Raw genomic sequence first — 13058 nt, 5'->3', positions numbered from 1 at the left:
TGGAATCAACGCCTGAATGTCCTGAATCCGCTGTGGCAGAGGAAAGGCCTGATTCAATGTTGTGTCTAGTACTGCCCCTATGAACAGGAGGCGTTGAGAGGGCTCCAGGTGAGATTTGGGCATGTTCACCGAAAAGCCCAGATCGAACAACTGGGTTATTGACTGCAAGTGACGCAGCAGGAGCTCCGGAGACTTGGCTTTGATCAACCAATCGTCCAGGCAAGGGAATACTGCTATCCCCCTCCTTCTGAGCTCTGCTGCAACCACCGCCATCACCTTCGTGAAGCCTCGAGGTGCTGAAGTAAGACCAAACTGAAGGACCGCAAACTGATAGTGTTGCGATCCCACCACAAACCTGAGATACTTCCTGTGCGACTTGAGAATCGGGATATGAAAGTAAGCATCCTGCAAGTCGACAGACACCATCCAATCCCCTTCGTTCAATGCCAAAAGCACCTGTGCTAGGGTCAGCATTTTGAACTTTTCCTGCTTGAGGAACCAATTCAAAATCCTCAGGTCCAGGATTGGCCTCAACCGATCATCCTTTTTGGGGATCAGGAAATATCTTGAATAACAGCCCTGACCCCTCTCCTGCTCTGGAACCAACTCTACTGCACTTTTCGACAAGAGGACTAGAACCTCCTGTTGTAATAAAAGGAGATGGTCTTCCGAACAGAAGGATGGGCGGGGAGGGATGGAAGGGGGAAACTCCCGAAAGGGAAGAGTATAGCCTTTCCCCACAATATCGGTGACCCATTAGTCCGATGTTATTGATTCCCACATGTGGAGAAACTGAGATAATCTCCCCCCTACAGGAGATGCATGCGAAGGGATTGATGGAGGACTAAGGCTGCTTTCCCTGCTGCACCCCTCCGGAGGACAAGGAAGAGGCAGAGTGCTGCTGGGTGGCCCCTCTGGTACGAACCCTACCCCTTTCCCTATATGATCTACAGGGGTGAGTAGAGGCAGTCTGCTGGCTTGTCTGCTGAAATCTCCCTCGAAAGGAAGAGGCACGGCCAAACCCCCTGAACCTTCTTAATGCTCGTGAAGGAGTGGAGACGTAGGCCTGCAAGCTTAATGACTTTGCAGTGGCCCTACTCTCCTTGAACCGCTCCAAGCCAGAACCAGCCTTTGTCCCAAAGAGTTTATCCCCATCAAAGGGTAAGTCAAGTAGGGTTGACTGCACATCGGAAGAGAATCCTGAAGATCATAGCCAGGCATGCCTCTTTGTTGCTATGGACGTGCCCACTGCTCTGGCCACAGAATCAGACGTGTCAAGTCCAGATTGGATAAGCTGAGTTGCCGCTGCCTGAGCGTCCGTCAAAAGGTTCAGAACCTCCTGAGGCAATCCAGGATGTGTCGTCTTGGCCTCGTCCATCAGGGCATAGATGTACCTGCCCAAGATACAGGTTGCATTCATTGATTTCAGAGCCATGCTGCATGAAGAGAATGCTTTTTTTGCAGATTGGTCCATTATCTTGGATTCCCTGTCCGAAGGAACCCCTGGAAAAGATCCTGGAGCGGTGCAGGAGGAACATGAGGCCTGCACCACCAAGCTCTCTGGAGTTGGATGTTTTGACAAGAAAGCTGGATCTCCAGGAGACACCCGATACCTCCTTGTAACAGACCTATTCACTGCGGTCGAAGTCACAGGCTTCTTCCACACCTCCATTATCGGGTCTACGAGTGCCTCATTAGAAGGAAGAAGTGGCTCCGCCACAGCTGAAGAAGGGTGCAACACTTCAGTGATAATGTTAGTTTTTATTTCAGCAGCTGGAAGAGGAAGGCCAAGAAAATCCGCTGCCTTCCTCACCACCGAATGGAGAGAAGCAGCCTCTTCTCTGTACTCCCACAGAGATGCTAAGTCCCACTCCGGGGAAGTGTCCAACCCACTGGCAGTGTCCAAGCCCTGTAGGTCTCCCAGGGGCTCTGCAATCTCACCCTCTTCCAAGAGCTGTTTCTCGTATTCCTGCTCCTCAAGCAGCCTCAGAGCCAATCTCCTGGAGCGCAACCTGGCCTCAATTCTCAGCGTCGATAAGGCGTTTGCTGACGCCGAAGACCTTGGTCGACATCAATCCTCTGACCCATCCGACGCTGGATCCATCGGCGCCGTAGGCTTCTTCAGCGTAGATTGAGGTTGTGGCAAACTGATCGGCGCCAGGGCAGAGGACGGCGGCGGCGTCACAGGCCTTCTAGGTGACGCCATCGGTACCAGCGCCGAGCCAGCACTTCCCGTGGGAAGGAAAGGCATGAGGGGCGTCGGTCTGTACGGAGCCGGAACACCCATGTCATATGTCAAAGGACCTGAAGGTCCAGGCGGGCCACCTCCCGGAGCCATGTTGGCAAAAATGCTAAACATCACATTTAGAAATGCGGCAGGGTCTGTACTTGGCGCCGGGAACGCCGGATATCCCTGTGGAGTCGGCGTTTGAGGTAACACCGGCGTCGGTTTGGGCATCTCCGTCTGCGCCGGTGAAACCGCCGGATCCTGGTGAGGATCGACCTCATAGACAGATAGAGGAGGTGTAGGAGAAATAGGAGTCGTCCGAGGCAGAGGTGTTACCGTCAGACTAACCTCCCATGTCCTACAGCGTTGAGCTGATGGCAACCTCGAGCGGGATCGGTCCTTACTCGACCGATGTTGTGATACATGCCGGCGCCGGGAGTCTCAATGATGTCTGTGCGACTTTGAAGATTTAGAGGAAGACCTATGATGGTGAGGTCTCTCCTTCTTTGATTTTGCCAAGAATAACTTGGCCTCCCGCTCCTTGAGTGCTTTCAGATTTATATGCTGGCACGAACCGCACGCCTCAACTTCATGGTCAGAACTCAACCACCACAAGCAATTTGCGTGTGGGTCTGTCACCGACATTCGGCCCCAGCACTCCCTACAGGGTTTAAAACCCGATTTACGTGGCTGAGGCACAGTAACACTCGGAGTGAAACAGTAGCTCCCTGGAGCCTCGAAGAAATAACAGTTACTCGGAGGCACGGAAAAAAGGGAACTGACGTCTGCACGCCGACGAGGACCTCTTATTGCCTGGATGACCTCATACGGCGTCGTGTGGGAGTCAGGCAATTGTGACGTTGACGTGCAGAGGTAAAAGAAAATTTCTGTCGGATGCTTGCGCATGGGGAAAATTCATTAGGGGAGGAATCCAAAGTTAGTTGTATCCATCAGAAAAACGTACTATTTCACCACTGACTTGCAACAGAGCCAAGTCTTGAAAAAGACGGTTGTAAAAAGATTACCCAATACATCAGAATCATGTTACGACTATGGCAATTATTTAGGCTTGAGCCCTCAAATTACACCCTAACTAAACTTTAACTTCTACAGAATGATTATTAGACTGACTACTTCTCTTTTCAGTTGGTTCAGCTTCCAATTGCTCAATAAATTGTCTTCAATTGCTATAAAGCTGGCACTTAGTTATTCGAATCACCATCAAGATTCCTCATCACTGTTGTGCCTTAGCAAAAATAGATGGTTCCATACTTTTATGTTCCATGGAGGAAACGATGCTTCTTTTATCAAGAGGGTACAAGTCTAAACTGTCTTAACCAGGCATACAATTCTTCTATTCGAGAAATCTCTTATGACTTGGCTTTTCACATCTTCCATCTTTCTATAAGGCATTCTCCTACGCTCATCGGGTCTTCAGCACAATATACCCCTTTGCTTGGGCTGTTTGTGTTTGACAAATCGTTCACTTCATGCTATGAACTCACATTTGTTTGTTGCTCGGCATTCACAAACTGAATCAAAGAGGCGAACAAAAGAAAACGGGCACTAAACCAGTGTAAGGTAAAGCAATATGAAATATAATCTTTGGACTTTCTAGACAACATCTACCACAAGTAGAACATGCACTCCCAAAATCTAATAATCCAAATGCTCACAGAAGGCTCACTCTGTAAAAGGCATAACTTCAACGACTGTAGCGGTTAGGACTGAATAATGCTCCAAAATAGACTCAGAATGCAACAGTTGTTCCTGCTGCTTACCTTGCAATTTACCATTTGTACTGCCATGAAGTCCCCGTCTTGCAACATCACATAATGAATACATTATGTAAAGGCACAGTTCTTATAGCCTTCATAAACTACTGAGGAGTTGTGATGGAAAAAAAAAATGTTGTTTCCGATGAGAGATTGTGTTAATGAATGGGTCACATCGCAATATCATTACTACAATAGACCTTCCTTTTCATTGTTAATTCATCTTCAGTTGCACAATTTAGGTGATGGGAAATCATGGTGCAGAAACATTAACGCCACATTGTGTTCCACCTTCACAATAAACATATTTGAATTTCTCACCTTTAGTCTTTGCTGTCAAATTGGCAGTGGAAAATTTCACGTTAGAAGGAACCAAAACTGGTGATCCAGCAAACAAATCCTAAGGATAGCAAACATTGACCATTTAAACAATACATTTTATAAATGAAAATAGCATTGATACTGGTTAACCATGCAATATGATCTTTTAATCCAATCACACGGTTCTGGTAACATTCGCCAAGCAGAGTGGTTTGTAAAAGCTGCCACAGCCTCAACATAGCAATATAAGTCCACCTAAAACGTATGTATTAGTATTTTTGTTAACTATTTATTTTGCTGCAAATTAATCCAGGATAATATATATTTTTTCAAACAGTGAAAGTTTAAGTGAATTACTGGTCTATGTGGTATGGTAACTTGGTGGGAAAAACAGCAATGTATTATGTAGCTAATGCTGACCTTTAGTAAAAATATGTTTTGCTTTGTTCAAAAAGCATCCCGGCATGGAAAAGTCCGATTTTTAAACCTAATTACGTTAAGGCACAGCTCACAATGGGCACCACTCACAATTAGAATTTTCAAAGTTTTGTTTAGCTTTCATGAAGAGGATGCAGATTACAGAAAGAGCAATTTCAAAGATTAAGAGAACAGTTTTGTGCTCCCATTATCTAAAAGTGATGTTAAGTAAGAGACTAATTAACTGGAGGATAGGAAAAGACAGGGCCTCCCACTGAATAGTCAACTCAGAAATGCCTAAGACTGATTTGCAACTGGGCAGTTCCTGCCCGACGTCCTATGTTCGTCACAATAATGAGGGACTGTGATGCGGCCCACGTAGTTACCAGTGGCGGAGATTCGTTCAAGCATTCCACTCACCACTTTGCTTTATTAACATTAAATGAAATCTTTGAGAGAAATTACGCAATGCCTATTTAAAGATTCATCTGCGAATGGACGGGTTTTGAAACCGCTGCTTCCTTTAAAATAACAGCTGTAAACTGTGCACGAAAGAAAATATATAGGGCACTTGAACTGCTGTTGAGGTGCGTAGTGTTTGTCTATAGACTGAGGGAGATTACAGGGTAATTTTAGCCTCAGGTTGTAGGTCAAATGCCAAATGAGCACTCATAACTCAGATCGCCCAAAGACTACTACATGCATGCTAAGAGTCCAATCCCGTTCTTTCGTTGTATGACAGCCCACAATTTACAATTCCAATGATAAAATACTTAATGTGGTATGTCGATTATAAAACAGTAAATGGGAACTTCGTCTAAGGCAACTGGTGGTGAAAGTGGTAAGGTGGTAGATAAAGTTTGCTTTTGTTGCTCTGTTGTGGTCTGCTCTTGATTCGTTGTGCCGTTTTGCTGTGTTGTGTCAGCTTCCTTTGTGTTTATGTGGTGCCACAGCACAGTGCTGGTAATTAATCTTAGGGTTGCATTATATTGCTTGTATTGTCCTGCTGTGCTGCGTAGTCCTCTGCTGTCATGTTAAGTATTGGTGTGGTGGCACTGTATAATCATGATGTGTTGCGGTTATGACGTTTTTAAGTTGAGGACTTTATTTTGTTGCGTTTGTATTTGTAGTCATTGTGCTGTGGTTGTGTTACAGTATGTTTGCTACTGTTTGCACTGAACTGTGTAGCGTTTCTATTGTTCCGATTTTATTTTGTGATATAGTAGTTTTGTGAAAATTAATATATTTTATTGCGTAGAAGCATTCTTGTGAATTTTCTAAATTGTACAGTGTCATGTCCGTGTTGATTTCATCCGAGTCTCAAGAGCAAAATTACAGACTGCAATGTGACCATGACCAGAGGCACAAGGGACAGAAAACTACTAAATAATGAAATTCAGTGAAAAAACCTCAGTTAAAAATTGAGTTATGGTTCTCACTCAAACACAGAAAACAACCAAAATAAGTCAGTTACGGTTACCATTGCACACAAGACACCTCGTAAGTCATGACACCCTACGTGTTTTTCTCTTGATAGCGCGTTTCTGTACTGCTGGCAAACGTTTGTTTTGAGCATGGCTGGCCACACATCTTACAGAACTTTACAACAGAAAGTCCTGAAGGACTGTGAGGACATTTTGTCCTCCATAGGGACCTGAGAATCTAACATTTTGACTGCTGTATACATGGCTGGCTGTTCGGAGCAGGTACACACAAAGCCAAAGTTATAGTCGCAGCTTTTGTCATGGTGGAATGAGCCTTCAGGAAAAAATCCTTGCCCAAGTCATAAGTTTTATTCAAAGGACAATAAATCGAACTAACATTAGTTTACGAACTGCCTTTCCTTTCTTTGCACCAGCAAATTCACCAAAAAGCTGAACATTGAATCTGAAACTCCTTAGTCCAATCAATGTAGGAACTCAGAGCCTGCTAAGGATCCAGTCAGTGTAGCCTAACATTGGAGGGATGTGGCAGAGAGAAGATGTAGGTAGCCTGATAGACCACCACACATGAAGATACACCTCCTTTAGAGGAAAGGTTGCCCAGGACCTAGGAACCAGCTTGTAAAGAAAGAAAAATACAATACAGAGGCTAGAGTGACCAAGCTTGAACCTCAGTCCTCAAAGTTAGCTGTGAAGATGCTCGAAGGACGCACGCCTGAAAAGTCAATCAAATTAAGGTGCACCTGTAGCACAATAAAGGGAACCTTGGGAAACATAAGTGAACACTTTCCATAAACACCTCAAAATGGGCAATTTGAATGAGAGCTCAGCAGGCAAACAAAGGAAAACCAAAATAACTGGTAAGTAACATTTAACTGCTCACAACACAGCCTTGTCTGGCAAAGGACAAAAACAAAAAATCTAAGCTTTGTATAGAGGGTAAAACTTGCTTCTCACGCGCGGCAACAAATTTGTCCCAGCAACCGGAATAAGCAGATTTGGTGGTAGTGAGTATGATCGCAGAATGACAAGCACTACCTACAACAGATACTAAAAGTCACTCATTTGGTTACATTAAATCTTCACGCCTGGGGGGGAAGAGGGGGGATGTAGGTTGTGAAGATTCAAGTGCAGCACCAAGCCAATAGCTAGTCATCAAGGTAGGGAAATACATGTATAAGGGATCTGCGAAGATGGACCGCAACAGCCAGCATCCTGTGTGAAGACCGGAAGGGCTATCAGAGCAATTAAAACTACTGTAAATTGGAAATGACCCAATGCTTCCTATGGGACTGCAGTATTAACATATGAAAGTAGGAGTCCTACAGGTCCAATGACACCATCCAACCCTCTGAACCCAAAACTATCAGAACACGCACATGCATAATTTTCAACTTTTACATTTTGATTGCAACATCAGAATCTTTCTTGAGGGGAGAGCAACATGATCAGCTGATGTCCAGGAGTCAAAACTGGAGGAGAATGAAAGTGGAGGGTTAAAGTTACTATACGGTGGTTAATGCTAAAAAGTCCCACATCTGAAACTACGAGCAACAAAGTTCAAAAATCGAATGTGAAGTCTTGGGAAGGGTGCCAACCTGATATAGATACCCAACCACCATGGGTATCGAGATGCACAGAACACGGGCGGGATTCAGAAATGCCACCTATGTCACGTGCTGTAAATTACAAAGTGAAAACAAAAGCACAACCAGGGCACTCCAAATAATAAGTCCACGATGAAGAGAGTTGCAGAAATCTTTAATCCTTTGTATTGATAAAGATCCAATCAATGCTCAAAGATAGTCATATCCTTCTGTTTGAGAGAGAACACATCAATGTTCAGAAACAGCCAACACATGTTTCGTCCACACTGACTTTTTCAAGGCAAAAGGATGACTGGCGACAGCAGTGCCCAGAGCCGTCCCTAATGTATAGGTAAGTGGCGGTCTTCAGAGATAAAAGGACTGTATGGGTTGAAGGCATCCGAAAAATAAGGGATGGCAAGTGCAACGGGTCCTGATAAGCCCACACCTGACCTCTCCAAAGTCCAGAGAGTCAGGGAGAAATGTGAAGAACCGACTTGCGCGTGATAACGCTGCAGGGATGTAAAGTGGAGGGTTGTCCTGAAAGGGAAGGACAAAGTCGAACAATGTGAAGGACCCATTGGCACAAAAATAAATAATCTAGCACCAGCAGGGTAGACATTGCTGGATCTGGCCTCCTACTGTTACACATTTTAGTTGGAAAGAAAGTTAAAGATGTTTGCTGGTAATGCAATGGGAAGGAGAAGGAGGAAGACTGGTGCCATGTAAAATCTGTGCTGCTTATCAGAGGCTGCCAGCCAGTGAATTTTCTGTACTACTAGTAAAATTAGTGAGCAGTTGAGAGCACTCAAGGACACCAGCCATAGCTTTAACATATTTAAAAAGCTCAAAAGCTGCATCTACTCTCCTAGCAAAGAGTCTGGTCCTAAAATAATGCCAAGTCCATAAGGGAGGCTTGAACGCCTCCTGAAAATCCATTGGAGTCCAAGCATGATGTCGGTTGACAACTGATGCACATGGCATAAATCAATAATGAGAGGAATCAACAATACTGGAGTAAGTATTTAACAGCATTCCTATTACCAACCTTGTACAGTTTGGCAAATGCACGGACGAAAACCTCCGGCAATGTGGGCCAAACTTTACATGTATTATCACACGGTGATTGTGTGTAGCAACCTAAAATGCAAACAACTTTCAGAGAGCTATGCTGGCCAACAAAAAAACATTTCCCACATGCCCAATTTGTTTTTTTTAACTCTGTCGGGTGAGGCAGGAGGGAAGTAGTCTGGATTAAGATTTATCACGGAAACCTAAACTATGTGGCTCGCATGGTTAGAATGATGCATTAGGAATTTTAGGGTCACCTTCTGAAGAACTGTGTAGCCTTGCAATAGTGCAACTCACCGGAGGGGCCCAAGCAGGGTTTTGGTCAAACAGCCATAACACAATCAGTCTAGGCCTCTTTAAGGACCAGCAAGTACTCTAAAGACAAGGCCCAAGCTCCAAAATATCATTAAGGAGTTTATGCCTTTGTGTGTTCTGCAATCTCATGACATCTGGAGCCTTACATTCCACCATAGCAATGGCACTGTCCTACTGGATGTGCTATGGGTGAATGCAGATTGGTGTTTAGTGGGATGTCCAAACAAATGGTAATTTGTATATTATGATGTTAATGGACATCTGTGTAATGAGAAGGAAGCAAGTGATATACCACTTCATAATATCATGTGAAATGTGCTGAAGGCATTCTAGATCATTAGAGTTTGCACCAAAGTATTGCGGTCGAGACAGATTGGAGGACAGCCTTTATCAAAGTGGGGGTGGGGTTTGTTGATGGTGTACCACCACATAGGGTGTTCTTACTGAAGTCAGATCTAGAGCAGAAACTGGCACCCTAGTTGGGTCCAGCACAGGTTCCACTGGAGTAGATGCCAGCACTAATATAGGAAAAACCTAAGTATGTTGATAGTGAGGAGCGGGTGGCTGGAATAGATGTTTGGGAGCACTGACTGTCTAGGGACAGTGTGTGGAGAGGGAAAGCCCACTGACATAAACCAGAGATGAGGTCCAGACACATCCATGGCAGTCAGAAGAAGTGCCAGAGGGGGTCAGAACCCGCTTGAACAGTTGCAACATGGTCTTCTTGAAGGCAGTGATTTGTTGTGGATTTGACAATGGCCCCCATAAATCAGGTCTATGAGAAAATGAATTATTAATTGGGGTGGATGGTGGTTCACCACAAGTAATGTTATAACTGTTCTTGTTAGTTCCAGTAAAGGTTTCAATAATTTAAACACAAGCTGAACCCAAAAAGAACCCAAAAGAATCGAAAAACACAAAAATCATACTGTAATTCATAACAATAGAGAATAATTTGAAGAACAAAATGACACTAAAGTGGCAGAAATCAAATAAGGGGAACCAGAGAGAGGAATTTATAGAAAAAAATAGCACCAAAAAGCGTTAAGTGCCAACCACAGTTATTTGGTTGTGAATGTCCGGGGTCTAGGTGCGATTCAAGGCCAGCAGCAATGAAGCTCGCACGTGATACAGAAAACAGGTTTGTCCCAGTCTGAAGTTTTACCTTCTGTCCTAATCAAATATACTCAGTGTAACAAAGCAGGAGGTTGTGGGTAATAAGTCTTCATGAGCCCAGATAGCTATCGGACGAGGTCCAGGTGAAGCCGTTGACTTTTTGTGGAAAACCTCCAAGCTGAAGATATTAAGAATGCATGACTCAGGAAGGCCCCTCGCCCAATTAAAATTTCAACGTTCAGACTTAGTCACGTTTAAGAGATCAGACTCCTGCAGTGGGGCAAGATTGCAAGCTGTAACCGGACAACACTCCCCAAAGTTGGATACTTTCTCTGCGTCATACTGCAGAAACTGATTTGGTGCTCAGGAAAAGCTCTGAGCAGGAGCAATCTGAATCTTTGGCCCAGTGGCAAGACACCATAGTCTTATTCACTTGGCTGGTTTGTCCGATCCTCCAGAAGTCTTTGGAGCCAAAATAATTCTAAGTTAAGGGTGTTGCAGGATGTTTGTCACCTCCAATGGTCCCAGGACCTCAGGAACAGCACATGAGGTTTAGACTCACTCCAGTCGAAGCTACTAGCAGGGTCAAGTTGGATTTGGTCAGCTGAGCTCTTCGGGAAAAAGGCCTTCTAGAAGCTTTGTTGTGCCCCTGTAGCTTTACAGAAGGTCAGCCACCTGACACATGCAATCCACTTCCATTCCTGAGTACAAGTGGGAGCGGGTCCAGTCTCTCAACAAGTGCAATCCTTTTGTCTTCAACAGGTCCGGTAGTGTTCTGAAGAGGGTGCCCAGGGATGCCACATTTATGCTTGCCATTAGCCTTTGGGTTGAGGCGAGACCAGTCCCTCCCCTAAACAACAGGGAAAAGGTTCCCAGAGGTAACCCGAACTACTTTTGTAGCAGTTCCTGTGTGCCCCTCTCTACCAACAACCAAGAAAGCAGAACCTTTTTCCTCCAGTGCACAGGTCTTAAGTTCATCCTAGAAGTGGGAAACACCTCCTTTGTGGTGATCTCAAAACATTTCTGGGGTAGTTCCTTTCTCAATGGGAGTGGTACCTGGCTCACTAGGTGGACAAATGAGGGCCCAGCACAGGTATCAGCTAACATCTGCCTGAGACAGGCTAAGACCCTGAAGTTAATAAAGTTCCTGGGCAAAGCCCAGGTGGTCCTGACAAAAGAGCAGAACACCTCCCGACACCAAAGGCCTTTATCTCAACCCTGGGAGCAAACTCAGATCTCATCCAGGGTGCTATTCAGCTGCCAGGTGACAGCTGAAGATCATGCAAATGAGCTTCTGGAGGCTTGAGGCAGGAAAACTGTAACTTTCTAAAAGTACCTTTAAAGAAAATATTTAGTACAAATATGACTTCACCAGTGAATTTGGCTTCCAATAAAATTTTCAACAAAATCAACAATTAATTTTGTAGCTGGAGACATTATTACATTTAATATTGCATCTCAATGCCTTCCCATAGGACAGTTAACCCTGCTACAATGATAATAGCTTTTAAAGCCTAACCACAGAATCCTCATCTTTAGAATAGCTATCAAAGCACTACTTCCAAAATATAAAGGGTCTGTGAAGTGGGCTCAGACCAAAATGTCCTGTAGGACTACATTGATCAAATGCCCTTCTCATCAGACCAGGCTATTAAGGACCTTGTCACGGCTTCAAAGATTTCAAGACCAGGCATTCTGCATGGCAGACGCACTGGCCCTGGTGGCATAAGCCCCCAGAATGTCCTGAAATTGCCAAATGACTAATGTATAGCAGATCTTAATGCCAAGGACTATCCACCCTTCTCTGCCCCATCTTAACTTTCTTTGACCTTGACGGCCCACAAAAAGCTAATCATCCACTCAATGATCTTTCATGCGATTGATGTAAAAGATTAAGGTTCTTTTGGGATCCAGCTGATGAAGAGACTGCTGATTTTTCAAAGAATGAGCGTTAACTTTCGGAGTGTGATGGAGAGTCCAATGTGAAAAGGAGTCACAACTTTTGGCAAAAAGGTCACCCTGATCCTCAACACCAGTTTGTCTGGGAAAGAAGGTAGTGTAGTGCAGTAGCACCTAGATGAGGCAATGAGCTTAAGTGATTGCAATGAAGAAGATAGTTTTGATAGTAAGAAGATCCAACAAGCAGATGTGCATTAGCTTTAATGTGGAGCACATGAACAGCAGGACCAAATTAAGATCCCACAGTGGCATCAAAAACTGTTAAGGATAGAACATGTTTGTCAAACCTTTAATGAACTGCATCACTGCAGGTGATATAAAAAGAACTATTGGCCCGGCAAAAGCACAAATGCAGAAAGAGCCAACAAATAACCTGTAAGAGTGCCCACCATGTAGGGTCAAAACAAACAAACTATAAAAACATCTGACCCTTTGACTTGTGAGGGGGGTCTGGTTTGCAAACTCCACACCAGACCACAAATTTGTCCCAGTGCTTGATGTAAATGGACTTTTTAGAGGGCTGTGAGAATAATATCCACAACCTCAGGTGGGTGATTGAATTCCATCAACTACTGCTGCTCAATGTCTGTATGGAAGTGTAAATTGCATAGGTTTTGGTCAGAACCCTGCAAACTGCTAAGAAAGGAGATCCTCTAGAAAGGGTAATCTTATCAGAGGACATATGCTCATGCCCACAAGTTCCAGGTACCACACTCTCCTGGCCCAATCCAGAGACACCAGGATAACCTCCTTCAGCAATCTGGGAAGAAGGCGTTGTCAGGGCACGTCTCCTATGCTCCACTCCAGCAGGAATGAGTCTCCTAGAGAG

At 44.6% G+C, this 13058-nt stretch overlaps 1 protein-coding gene across 4 annotated transcripts in view; it reads right to left on the bottom strand.

The window, feature by feature from the left end:
* CDCA2 (cell division cycle associated 2) overlaps positions 1–13058 on the bottom strand; it is a 418898-nt gene that overhangs the window by 214342 nt on the left and 191498 nt on the right. For all 4 annotated transcript variants that reach the window (XM_069214148.1, XM_069214147.1, XM_069214150.1 and 1 more), the window contains one exon: positions 4324–4402. In XM_069214148.1, the coding sequence (XP_069070249.1) occupies positions 4324–4402 (79 nt within the window). The remainder of the gene's footprint in view (positions 1–4323; positions 4403–13058) is intronic.

The sequence above is a fragment of the Pleurodeles waltl genome, chromosome 11 (genome assembly GCF_031143425.1).
Source record: "Pleurodeles waltl isolate 20211129_DDA chromosome 11, aPleWal1.hap1.20221129, whole genome shotgun sequence".
Lineage (NCBI taxonomy): Eukaryota > Metazoa > Chordata > Amphibia > Caudata > Salamandridae > Pleurodeles > Pleurodeles waltl.
Note: the sequence above shows the minus strand (reverse complement) of the source record. Positions and strands in the feature narration are given on the sequence as shown.